Raw genomic sequence first — 13,249 nt, 5'->3', positions numbered from 1 at the left:
GATTGTCAAAATACTTGGATTTTCTTACATACACATAGATTAGTATCTTCTAAGCTTTACTTGAAAGAGGAAATTGTTGTGAATTTTGGCCTTTATCCTTTTCAGAAATAGAAATGCCAGGTCAGACCTATTTAATGGGCCTTTTAATTATAAAAGTAAAGGATGTTTTGGTTCAGGAAATGCTGGAGTTTAACAACTTGCAAGTTCATTTTATGGGGCATTTATCAAAGCCATGCTCAAGGAATAGACTTTCAGAACTGTCTGAATGCCATTGGTTGGGTATTCCTGAGTTTTAGACACTTAAGATTTTTAAAAGATGCCATTATTATTCAACATGTACAAATAATGATTTAATGGCCTTTTAATGTTAAATTTTTCAGGTACTTCTGAAGTTTCCATGTCCATACAAACTTAACTGAAGTGCCTTATTTTGCTCTCTTACAGTGTCTGTGTTTTAATATTTTCTACCTTCTACATGAGATACAAAATCAATGTCCTGGAGGAACGTCTTATTTCCATCACATCCTTTGATTCACATGTTAAAGAGTAAGATACACTCTGTAGCTACTTTAATTTAAAAAATATCTATTTTTCCCGTGCTCCAATCTGTTTTCTTCTGAAACTCCTGTGATATTGTAGTGCCCTCGGGATTCTTTGTGGTCTGTAGTTCTTGTATTTGCACAAACCTCATCTCACAGGTTTCTGTTCGAGAGTTTTAATGCAAGTGTAGTATGTCATGATGTAATATTACTTCCAGCATGTAAAGATAGCTGTGAGTAACTTCAGTGTAAACTGCTAAAGAGAAATTTTTTCCAGATAATGATTCTCTTAAAAAGCTATGACTTTAGTCTTAGGTCTTAATGTCATTTTATTAGCCTAAGATGACAGAAGGTATTTCATAGTCTTTGGACTAATATATCTGATTTGTTTGTAGGATGTTTTCCAAAGCTTTGGGCTGCCCAGATCTTCTTTAGAAACTGATGTCCTGTCCTTCTAAAATAAATAATAGTAGTAATAGTAAAAACTGCAACCAGGAAGCATTCTTTGTTTATTTGAAGGGGAATGGCAAAAAGATAGGCCATAGGAAAAGGGTTCAAGGACTGCTCTCTATATAAGGTAGAAAGATAGTTATCAAATCATGTTTCCTGGTAGCACGTAAGAAATACTCAAGCTATAAAAAAAAATAGAAAATATGCTGTTAGTGCATAATAAGTCTAGGGAAGGACCAGTGCAGGACTGCTGATCTTTTATTAGAATTCTCCTAGCAATTCTTCAGTAATTTTATTCCATAGCTGTGGAAAAACCCAGATCATGAATGTAATCTACCCCGATGTTATTTTTTTATCCATGTTGCATGGACAGGAAATCTGCAGACAGCAAATGGAGAGACAGTTCAGGGGCATGCACCATGGCAGTATGCCACTGTAGGTCATATCAGTTTCCTATTCTTCTCTTAGGACAGAAGGCAGTTCAGCTGTGTGCTGAGAATGCTATGAACTTATTTAGTATTACGTTTTGCATTAACTCTTCTCCCCTGCTTACAATGGATTTTTTTTCTGAGCTTCCCTGAAAAACATGACTTAAAGTCATTTGTAAATCTCACTGCAATGCCTGCAGTGACACACAGTTAGAAATGCTGACAGCTAGGGAAGCACCACCTGAAAAACAGAAGAAAATAAAATTCAAGACAGCTGTACCAGACTGGATGGAACTGTCTTCAAAGTGTTTCAGACTTGTAGCAAATCCTTGAGTGCAGATGCTTGTTAACTCAGCTTACTTTGACAACCCCTCCATGAAAAATACGTCACTCTAACAATGCAATCTTGGTCATACTGAACAATGACTCTGCTGCTCAGGATCCAGCTGCTTTCATGTGTGTTCTGTGGAAAGCAGCATGACGGGCATGCGTGTGTTAGAAGATAGATTTAGGTTCTTGAAAAAAAAGAATATGAAGGAAATAGTTCTTTATCTTAAAAAGGCGTACGTCTATGTTTCACCAATAATACAAGGAGAAGGGTAAATATACTAAATAGTAGGCAATGTTTAAAAAAAAAAAAACTTTCCCACTTCTGGCACATTTTGATTAGCAGGATACTTTTCGCTCTTCAGAAACACTCTTAAACAGGAAGGTCCTGTTTTCTGTCATTCTGATACTAAACAGTACAACATACGGGATGACCTAATGTGCACTTCACCCTTGTCAACAGGCTGGACTTTTTGGTTTCCTCTAAGTCACACGGCACAGAACTTATGCAACTCTTTAACTTCTAGTGGAAATAGCTCTAAAGTTTTCATCCAAGCTCTGGGGAATGAGACAATACAAAGAATGCAGTCAAGAGTACAAAAGTGACTTAGGCCTTTGCTTCAGTAAACAAGTACAGTTCACAATGTTACCATTCAAAGTATTTCTATCTACGTGTCTTCAGTTCTGCTTTCTACTTTTTCACTTCCATCATACTGAATTCTTCATTCTGTTTGACAGCCATCCAGTGCGCCAAGGTTTGGGATCTCATCTGCAAATTAATGCTGATGCCCTCTGTGATGAGTTAACTGCCAATCTTATAAAATTGGAAAAGGTAAATTCATATGATATGATGTAAATGCCAATACATTAATCAGGTTCTTGCTGAATTTCTATAGTCTGTTATTTTGAAAATGTCAAGTCACTCCCATATTTGGTACACAGAACTGGCATATTTACTAGACAAAAGACTGAGGTTTTGTCTATCATAAGTTAGCCCAAGTACATGCATTAATATATGTAAGTGTTTTGCCTTCACTTGAGGCTCAAGATACAGAACACTAGTAAATCAGACACTTCAGGAGGTGATTATTACATATATGGATCTTGATTTTTTTTTCCTTTGTCCATTGGGGCTAAGGATTTTGAACTTAGCAGGCAATTTCCTTAACAGGATTTCCTTGTCTGTAGCTTTTGTTTGTGTTTTTGTATTTTTGATTTAAAAAACAAATAAACAAAAAACATGCTGGCATTCATAGTCATCCTCCTTATACAGAATGGTTAAAATCTGCCTGTTTCTCTTCAGTAACACAAATGCTGTTTCACCAGCTGTGTAATTCCCTATACCTGACCTTTACACCTTACCATTCTCTAATTGCAAGACTAAATGCCCTTGCTGAAATTGGAATCCTATGCAAAACAAGAGTGGGTGGGGACACCTTATTTCTGCTTTAGGTGTTGTGGTGGGTTAACTTTGGGCAGCAGTCAGACCCACCATTTCAGCTGCTCTTGCAATCCCCCTCTTCAGCAGGACAGGGGAAGAAAATAGGTTGAGAAAGTCTGTGGATCAAAATAAAGACAGGGAAATTGCAAAACAGTTACTACTGCAGGCAAAACAAACTTGGGGAAAATCAGTGTAACTTACTGCCATTTAAAATAGATTTGGGTAGCAAGAAACCAAGACAAATGTTAGAACAACACTTTTTCTCCCCTCTATCCCAGGCTCATCTTCATTCCTTCACTGCTGATTCCTCTTCTCCCTCCCTGCCCCTGAGCTGTTTTTGGGGATCAGTGGGGGGTTTACAGTTGGTGCATAGACAGTTTTGTCTCTGCCACTCCTTCCTTTCATTTTTCCCCTGCTCCAGAGTAGGCTCATCCAAGGGCAGCTGTACCTTCAGGAAATATCTACTTGCTCTGCTGTGGACTTTCCATGAGCTGCAGTGTGGATATCTGCTCTGCCACTGGGGCACCTCCACCTTTCCTCTTCTCCTTTCTCCTCCTCCTCCCCCTCCTCCAGCCTTGATGTTCTCTGTGTTGTTTCTGACTCTTTTTCTCTCCTTCTCTCTCCGTCTGGTGTCTTTGCCATGTATTAAATGTGCTTTCCCAGAGGTACAAACAACTTTTCTGCTGGGCCCAGCTGTGTCCTGAGGTGGGTCCATTGGAGCCAGCTGGAATGGCTGCATTTAACATGGGACAGCCCCAGCCTCTTCACAGAGGTCACCCTGCAGTACACACCACCAAAATCTTGACACCTATGCCTAGTATAAGCATATGAAACGTGTATATTGGGAAGAAGTCAGTATCACTCACCAAATATGGAAAAAAAGGATTAGTGAAAACAAAAGTTTTTGGAATTCCTACATGCTTAAGTCACATGGAATACTTTTGCCTCTGTTTCTAAAACTGGGTGTTTGCCAAGGTCTTTCAATGCCTTTTTATCCCCAAAATAGGTTTCCCAAATAGCCTAAAGCTACGTTTATATAATATCACTGTTACCTGTGTGGCATAGGATTTATAGAGCCTCTGCCAATATCAGATTTTCCCCCCCACACAGCCACCCCCTTATCTGTAGAAATCTAGAATAATGCCAGCATAACCCCTTTGTACGCTCTGGATGATAGCTTTATGAATACAAGAGAAAAATGCTTACCAGATGATTACTAGTTACAATCTTTAGCCATATTAGGCCATTTAAGAGGTTACAGCCTTCCAGCTGTCTGGGGCAGGCTTTCAGCTGGCAAGATGGTCCATGGGAGACCTCATTTCATTTCAGTGGGAAGCCAGCCAGTCTTTTGCAGCAGGCCTAGGCACTTTCACAGTCCCTTATATAGCCTGAGCTAGGAGCCACAGTAAAAGGCAGCCGGATGGTCAGAGCATTCAGCTATTCCCAGAGAAGTGACCTTCTGTCCTGAATTAGAGTCTTAAGTCATGTGCTTTTTTCAGTTAGTGCCTGCAGAATTGAAGCCTTATGTTGTATTGGAAAATACTCAAGACACTATTACTTTCTTCTGCTACAAGTTGAGTATTGCCTGCAGCTTCGTATTGCCACATCCCTAATGTAGATCAGCAGTTGTTAGAACAGTGTTTGACCCTACTCATGTACTGCAAAACTGGTAGAAGTCTAATAGCTGTATGTTCTCCTAGCAAAGTTACTGTAACTGTTCAACTGGGGTGGGTTTGTTTGCTTGTTTGTTTTATGTCTTGGTGAAAAGTGCTAATAATTGACTGCAGCTGGCTTCAGAATCAAAACTAGCATAAAAATTTCCGTGCAAATTGTCATTTCTTCCCCTCCCTTCCTGTGGGACTGCAGCATTGTAAGATACATTGCAGAAACTAGGTTAAAAACTTAAGAATTACTCTTCAGGTAGCAAATGTTCCGTACAAAAGTATGTTGCAATGACTTTTTCAATGTGACCTTATGATTTTTACCAGTTCCACTTCATACCTGGAGTCACAAAATTTCCATGGCCTAGCAGAATTTTGCTTTGTTTTTTTTAATGTTTTTAACAAGTTGTTAAAAAATGCACCATGTCTATTAGGATAAAAGTGGAGGGAAAATGTGTCCTGATGTTATTCATTCCCTTATTCTAATGTAGTTTGATGAATGGAAATTCATGTGTAAGACTTTTAAAAAACTACGTGCTTCTTACTGTTCTTGGAAAAGGTGTGCTTCTGGGCCAGAAGATCACAAGGTAGGATTAAGAAGTGGTGTCTAGAACAGGAAGTACAATGTCTCCTCAAATTGATCCTCAAATTAAAGTCTGAAAGTAGCTGTGACTAAATCTGGCTGGTGACTACTAGTTACTAAGATGTATAGGACGCATGTGGATGGCGTGTGTCCCAGTGTATTCCCCCTTTGCTGCTTTTAAGGACAGTGAGATGGAAGATAGATAAACAGGCTGTGTAAAATTGGTCTGCATAAATAATCTTGAGGATGTGACTGACTTTAATTGCCTTCAGTTTAATTGACAGAATGTGTCCCACAATCAGTATACTAAGTCTGGAACGCGGGACATAACTGTTTTTGTTTGGAAGACTTTATTTTTCTGTGCACATGTCAGCAGTCTATGTAGCTGAAGCTGTTATAAAACTCTTTCAATTACCCACTGAAACCTAGAAGCTGTGACTTGTAAGTTTGAGGCTTTTAGTAGATTTTGATCAAGTTCAAAATATTTGCATTTCTTTTCCGTTTTTTCTAGCTCTGGTTTTGTTCTCTTGTTTTCTCAGACCTAATGAAGAAGAGAATCCATGGGAGGAGGAGATGATTTTATCAGCCTGATTTCAGTTGATCAGCTAGGTTTGCTGCTGGCTGATCATATCTAGATGTTCCTTTGACTAGTGCAGAAAGCACTTAACATGAATACCTGTGGTATAAATAGCTGTGACAGAATTAACAGGCACACAGAAAGTATATTGAAGAATGTCTTGATTTTTCTTAAAAATGCAGTATAACACTTCTGGTTGCCCAGTTAATTTTTCTCTTTCTTAGATACAGAACAACTTACAAAAACTTCTTGAAGACGGTGAATGAAATGTCAATGTTCTTGGACTGCTTGAGCCTTCATTCGTTTTGCTTGGCAAACAGTTCTAAAGGAGCTCCGCTGGCCAGAGTTCAAACTTCTTTATTTTCAGTCCAAGCCAAGGTTAAGCTACTGTAAAGCTTATGTCACAATACAGAAAGTCATTCTATTCTTGAGCAAATACATGTATCTGTATGTTTTGAAAATAAGAGGTTTTTTCCTTCTCTATTCTGTGTGAAGCAATTAATGAATTTTACAGCTTGTTTGATTTTAGACTTCCTTATGCCAGTGCAAATCCGGTGCAACTCCTCTTACCTCAGCATTTATTTTCTGTCTATTGTCATGTAAGTATGAATGGGAAGAATTTCAGTTACAATTCATGTTCTGAAGTGTTGTGTGAATGAGTTGGTATCTGACTTGCAGCTGTGGTTATGAATCAGTGCTGTGCTTTTTTTCTTTCTGCCCTTGCATCCCAAAGATCAAAAAACAGACAACTCTGGATTTGATTTTATGAAGTTCTGAATGTTTGATGTGTGCTCAGGCTCTAAGGTGCTCTAAATAGGCTCAATTCCACATTGCATCAGTGCTGAGGGTAAGGTCTGTTTCTACCAGGCATTAATTTTACATCAAAGTAAAGCTTGAAATATGTATGGACTTGCCAACTTACAATCAAGTTGCTTATGAACAGCAGTATGGGTGTGACAAGTCTGCACAACTTGGAAAAAATGATGATTTTTCTGTCCACACGTAAAGTCTCTGTCCATTAAGTTAATCAACGTGAAGACTTCAGTCACCTTTCCTTGTGGTTGCATGGAGTCTTGGTTGTCTGAGCAAATGCAATTCATGTTCCAGTTGATAGAAGTCTTGTCTTGGTATGTGACTCCAGGGATGGGATGTTTCCACATAATAGAAACTGACAAATTAGTAAAGCAGCAATAATAATAATTCCAGTAGACTGAATGAAGAAGTGAACATCTGCTTTGTCATATCATTATTTTTTTCAGTGCCCTAAGATGGGATAACTGTTTTTTTTAGCTTTCTGATTCATCAAGCAGGCTGGTTGGTTTTGGAAAAGCAATACTTAAAATAATAACTAGTATATGTAAAGTAACAATACTGTTTATATATGCTATGCATTTTGTGACCATTTCTGTGAAATGTACCTTACTTTGTTTAAATAAATTTTTTTAAAAAACAAATGCCTCAGTACTATAATTTGGATCATCCCAATTCCATCCATCAAATATGATGCTTATTAGTCAAACATGATGCTTATGATCTGAGTAGGCTCATACCTCACCACACAAAGTTCATGCAGAATGTAGTACCAAATACAAAGGAATTGTATCCTGCCTGTGTGCTTCCACTTACTCAGTCTTACTCAAGGTCTTCTCAGTGTGGGAAGAAAAAACAAGCAGAAGAAAATTTGACCCCCGGTGTTTTTAGGAATTACAGTAGCATAGAGTGGTTGGCATGGACCTCTGGAGGTCATCTCATCCAAGCTCCATGCTCAAGTAGGTTGCCCAGGACCGTGTCCAGGTGGCTTTTAAATATCTTCAAGGAAGGAGACCACAACATCTGTGGGCAACCTGTACCAGTGCTGTCACCTGCGCAGTAAAGAAGAGCTTCCTGTTGTTCAGATGGAACCTCTTGCATTTCAGTTACCTCTTGTGAGGAATTGTTAATAATTTTCTCAAATGGTTCCTTGTTGAGTGATGACGGATGAATAATGTAATGCTGAGGCAGCTGACAGTGTTATGTAACCTGTAATGTGTGCCTGCCTGGCTCAAGTTTACATCTGAGTATGTTTGGTCAGAAATCTGTGAGATTTGACTGTTCTGCCTGTTGCAACCTATGCCTTTCTTTCCTTAGTCAACATGGGCTTATTGTAAAACTTGTTTTCACAAGAAAACTGTTGTAAAAGGGTTTTGGTTCTTTGTTTTATTTTCTTCCCCTCCTCCTTCTTTTTCCCTGCCCCCTCCTCTTCTCCACAGTTCTGCAGCTTATGCAATATCCTGGACTCTTACCTCTTTCCCTTCTCTGCTTACTTACCTTTAATGTCAGTTTGAGTAACAAGGCTGTAGTTCCATTTATGGTGCTTTAAAATGAAGCCATACGTCACCTTGTCAAAGGAACTTCACGGAAACTTGATCATGTCCATCACCTGAGCTGAATTAGCCTTTTACTCCATTACATCAGCAAGGACATGCCTTCCTGTAGGAAAACAGGGGAGAGAGGTAATATTTGACATTTACCTTATGTAAAGCAGGTTGGCTAAGCCCTTGGGCAGGCTTTATCACTAGCCATGAGCGAACAGAATAACTATAGGAGTGAAAGAGTAATCAGTCAGAGGTGGACGACTGCCTTTTAGCCTGTGTGGCAGCGTGTCAGGGGAGGTGAGTCTGGACAAAGGTGCGGCAGTGCCTCAAATGAGGGAGAAGGCAAGTGCGCTCCAAAGAAAGCAGCAGCACTGAGAGCTTTTGGTTCTGTGGTCGCCTCAGCTCACTGAGTCATTGCACGAGTCCGCCTTTTCTCAGCTTTTCGGTTTGTACCCTCACTCCTTGCTTTTCTAGAGGTAGGATGAGGATGATGTCCCAAGGATTTCATGCTGTTCATGCTGCACATTTGGGCAGTATGTAGTACTGTTGTACTTCCAAATGGGGGGACAGAGCACAGACAAGGCCTTGGCAGATGTGCAAGTCTACAAGTGTGTTTAAGTGGGCTGGCTTTTGTCCTGTGACTCGGTCTGGTCATTCAGTTCCATGGGTCAGTCTCGTGAAGAAGAGTGGTTTGCCTTAATCCTATTTGGGAGGAAAGTAACAACAGCAGGGATGAGCAAGGAAAAGTGGCTTCCAAAGAGGGTATGAACAGGGCAAAGAGTAAGGGGGGATTCTCCTCCCAGATTTGAGATAATGGGCCAAGGGGTGGGGTTTTGCTGGTCTGCAAAGATGAAACACTAGTTGTGCAGCAATAGGTGGCTTCAAGAAAGTCAGAAGTATACACCAAATGTTTAGCAGACAGTGTTAATACTGATAACTAATAATTTGTTGCAGAGGTTTCCTGATAATCTGATTTAAAAAAATAAATAAATAAAAGAAAAAAAAAGCTTCCTTCCTTTCTTCTTTTTTAATTACCATTTATCACAGAACGGCTTGGGTTGGAAGGGACCTTAAAGATCATCTGACTACAACCCCTCTGCCATAGGCAGGGATGCCTCTAGATCAGGTTGGCCAAGGCCCCATCCAGCCTGGCCTTGAACACCTCCAGGGATGGGGCATCCACAGCTTCTCTGGGCAGCCTGTGTCAGTACCTCACTATCCTTACAGTGAAGAACTTCTTCTGAATATCTAGTCTAAAACTATCCTTTTTTAGTTTAAGATCATTTCCCCTTGTCCTATCATTATCTAGTCCTTCTTCATCCTTTTTATAAGACCCCTTTAAGTACTGAAAGGTCACAATGAGGTCTCCCCGGAGCCTTCTCTTCTCCAGGCTGAACATCCCCAGCTCCCTCAGCCTTTCTTCATGGGAGAGGTGCTCCACCTCATACGAGAGGTGGTCCAGATTATATGTGTCTGTTGTCATAAACTCCCTCACAGCTTAGAGGAGGTTAAGAATGAGAACTAGATTCCACCAGTTCTGAAGCATGGTGGAGCAGAAGGGCAAAAGCTCACTTGATCTTGATTTTCAATGTGAATACAGACTGTGAAAGTGGGGCCTCAGGATCCTTCTGACTTTGGGTTTTTATAGTAGTAGTACTGGGTTCTGGCAAGATGCTGTGAAAGTGGAGATGTGTGGAAGGCAACAGGAGTACGTCAGTAATGTTTTTCCTAGTTTAAGCTGGTGACCCAGTTATTTTAACAATCTTAACCCAACCTTCATGCAAGTTCTTATTCTAAGAGAGGGAAACAAACAAACCAAAAACTTCAAAACACTTTGTTTGAATTTATTTCTCAGAAAATTACTTCTGAAGAAAGTGCCAAGACATTTTGGTGGTTGTGGGTGGGAATCCTAGACATGGCCTGCCTTTTCCACAGTACATTCTGTCAATATGCAGCAAATAGAGTCCTTGCATAGTGGTAAGAATACTTAAAGATCATTTTCTCTGCTTCACTGGTATGAACTTAGACCAAAGAGCTGAGAGTCCCTGGAGGCAGTATGGTGGAGGAATGGAATATGTTATGGGCATGGTTCTCTGGTATTTTTGAATTCATCTAACTTCAGGCTACTATCAAGAGGAAGAGTCCTTCCTTTTCTTTCTTCACTTTTTCATATTCCCAGCTCTTTTACTGTACGTTTTCACAGAAAGGAGAAGGGAGGAGAAAATAAAGTAGTGTGAGTTTGGAGGGGATGGAGGGTTGAGGGGTTGTAGAATTAGTTTTCTGCCAAATTACTGGCCTGATCTGGCTTAGGTTAAGGGGTATAAAGTGCATGCTACTACTGGTGTGAAGGAGGTAGTCCGTAGTCCAAGGAAAGCAAACATTATAAAACCCATCTCAGCAGAACATGAAAGGTGGTAGTTCACACTAGCATTTGCAGATGGTTATGTGTGTGTGTGTTTGATTTTAATGCTATCACTTTCACCTGAATATTCATGCAGCTGTATACTAATGCTCCCAGCTTCCTGCTACACCTGCACCCTCATTTCCAAGCTTCCAGCTCACAGTCAGCTGGTGAACGCTAAATAAACCTTCAGACTGCCCAGACCTCTTAGGGCCATTGCTCAGCTGTTTCAGCTGCAGCTGCCGGTGAGGTGTTAGTCCCAAGAACACAGGAGTTTTTTCATTTACAGAGCAGGTGTGACATGCAGTAAAGATGACGACAAAGCTGGTTATTTATACAGAAAACTAAGCAAACAGTTTCTTTTGTGCTCAGTACCTGTGCGTATGCTTTTGTAAACAGCAGAGAAATATCATTTGAAAGGGTTTTGCCAGCACGTGCTTTCAATTTGCCTGGTGAGACTATCAGTCTGACATACAAATTTGCCCCATTGGGAAAATCAACTAACCTTTTTTGACACATCTAGGTTTACGGTTTGAACTCAGTGGAGATTTTTGTTCAATACTGCTGCATGTAATGGAGACTTCACAAAAGGAGGGTGTTTTTTGCTGTCTTGAGTTATAAATTCAGTATGATCCAAGCTTATAATTGTAAAGTTTCATGATAGCCTGTTGTTCAGAGAACAGCCACAACAAAATATATGCCAATAAATTTAATTTAATTGTCTCTTAAATTATTCCCTGTTTACCAGTAGCATTCTTGGATTTCAACTAAAAATCAGTCAAATGCATGCAATAAAATAATATACACAGTGCGTACTAACTCAGCAGCACTTATGAGCATTTAACCCCTGAGATTCACACAGTATTATGATGCTAACTGTTCCTATTTTGATGATAACTATTCCTACCCCAAAATGTGGGTGTTTTGACAATAAATATTCCATGGCTTTCTTGTAGCGAAGAGCCCAAAAGTGAACACAGTGTTTGAGTTGTGTTCTCACCAGTGCCACCTACAAGGGGACGATCACCTCCCTGCTCCTGCTGGCCACACTATTTCTGATGCAGGCCAGGATGCTGTTGGCCTTCTTGGCCACCTGGGCACACTGCTGGCTCATGTTCAGCCAGCTATCAACCAATAACCCCAGTTCCTTTCCACCAAACAGCTTTCCAGCCACCTTTCCCCCAGCCTGTAGCATTGCATGGGGTTGTTGTGCCCCAAGTGCAGGACCTTGCACTTGGCCTTGTTGAACCTCATACAGGTAGTCACCTGTATGAGGTTCAGCCCACCACTCCAGCCTATCCAGATGCTCCTGCAGAGCCTTCCTACCCTCAAGCAGATCAACACTGCTGCCCAACTTGGTGTCATCTGCACACTTAAGAGGGTGCACTTAAGTTCAGTCAAACTGGCCAGTGATACTGTGCCTCCTCAGCTTAGCTTGAATCTGAAATTATTTGGATGACCAGGCTTCCATGCTCATGGCAGGATTGCAGCCATGCCCTCAGGGGTTATCATCAGGATAGTTACAATAACCAGAAGCTTTTCTCTTTCTTCCATACCTAGTGTGGTCTCTATTATAATCTACTTACAAGTGGTCAGGTGGCAGTATCTTACCAAGTAGATTTTGAGCAGGAATTCAAGGCAGCTGTATGTTAGTGAAGCCTTCCCTAAGCATGTGTGTCTAATACAAAAAGCAGAAAAATATTTCAGGTATCCACTACTGAAGTGGCATATGCTTAGCATAAAGTGGCATATGCTCAGCATAAATCACTTTACCCTTTTTCCCACAAAGCACAGTATTTTTGCCAAAAAAAATTACCTCCCTTGGAAGATCCAAACACCTTTCCAACAGTGTAACTGTTGGTGGAAGGGGTAACCACCATTTGAGTTGGATGTCTGTTTACATCTCTGTTAAAATAGTTGGAAAGAATTAGCTTCTTGAAGAGAGTGCCCTAGAAATTATTGCCCGCCAAATACATGTCATGCTGACTAGGCTTGCTAGTTGCCAGCCTCTGAACTCACTCTAGACAGCTTTTTTCCCCCCAGCTTTTTTCTTTTAGTCCATTGTGTGCAGAGCCTGTGCCAATATATTTTTATTATGTGCGCAACCTGCTTGCCTTGCCAATTTCTGCATTGAGTTCATTTGGCTACCACTTAAAAGCTCATTATGTTCTTATAGTTGAAAAGATATCTTTTTCCAGACTTTATATAACAAACAGCAAGCTCGTGTCAAGATGCATGATGATGTAGGAAGTGCATCCTATTCTGGAAGGGCGATATTCTATATTGAACTTCATAAGAATTATTTATTAGTCTTCAGCAATGCAAGTAGGCTGGACTTTACAATAAAGGCCTCTTCAACTGCTGCTCTCACTTAATGATATTGATTAGGTAATTTTCCACTGAGTAGGCATGCTAGCAGTACTTAGCAGGAGATTAAAGGAAAATCATTCAAATGTGCTGTCAAGTACAAAATTAAAAACCAGATCTT

The 13,249-nt window shown here is 40.3% G+C and overlaps 1 protein-coding gene across 1 annotated transcript in view; it reads left to right on the top strand.

Annotated features, from left to right (window-relative positions):
- GRAMD2B (GRAM domain containing 2B) overlaps window positions 1-6,570 on the top strand; it is a 52,275-nt gene extending 45,705 nt beyond the window's left edge. Inside the window, exons 13-15 of the mRNA XM_050716542.1 lie at window positions 445-546; window positions 2,483-2,576; window positions 6,231-6,570. Of these exons, the coding sequence (XP_050572499.1) occupies window positions 445-546; window positions 2,483-2,576; window positions 6,231-6,272 (238 nt within the window). The 3' untranslated portion in view covers window positions 6,273-6,570. The remainder of the gene's footprint in view (window positions 1-444; window positions 547-2,482; window positions 2,577-6,230) is intronic.
- The last annotated feature ends 6,679 nt before the right edge of the window (window positions 6,571-13,249 follow it).

The sequence above is a fragment of the Cygnus atratus genome, chromosome Z (assembly GCF_013377495.2).
Source record: "Cygnus atratus isolate AKBS03 ecotype Queensland, Australia chromosome Z, CAtr_DNAZoo_HiC_assembly, whole genome shotgun sequence".
Classification (NCBI taxonomy): Eukaryota; Metazoa; Chordata; class Aves; order Anseriformes; family Anatidae; genus Cygnus; species Cygnus atratus.
The sequence above is the reverse complement of the archived record's forward strand: the minus strand, read 5'-3'. Positions and strand labels throughout refer to the sequence as shown.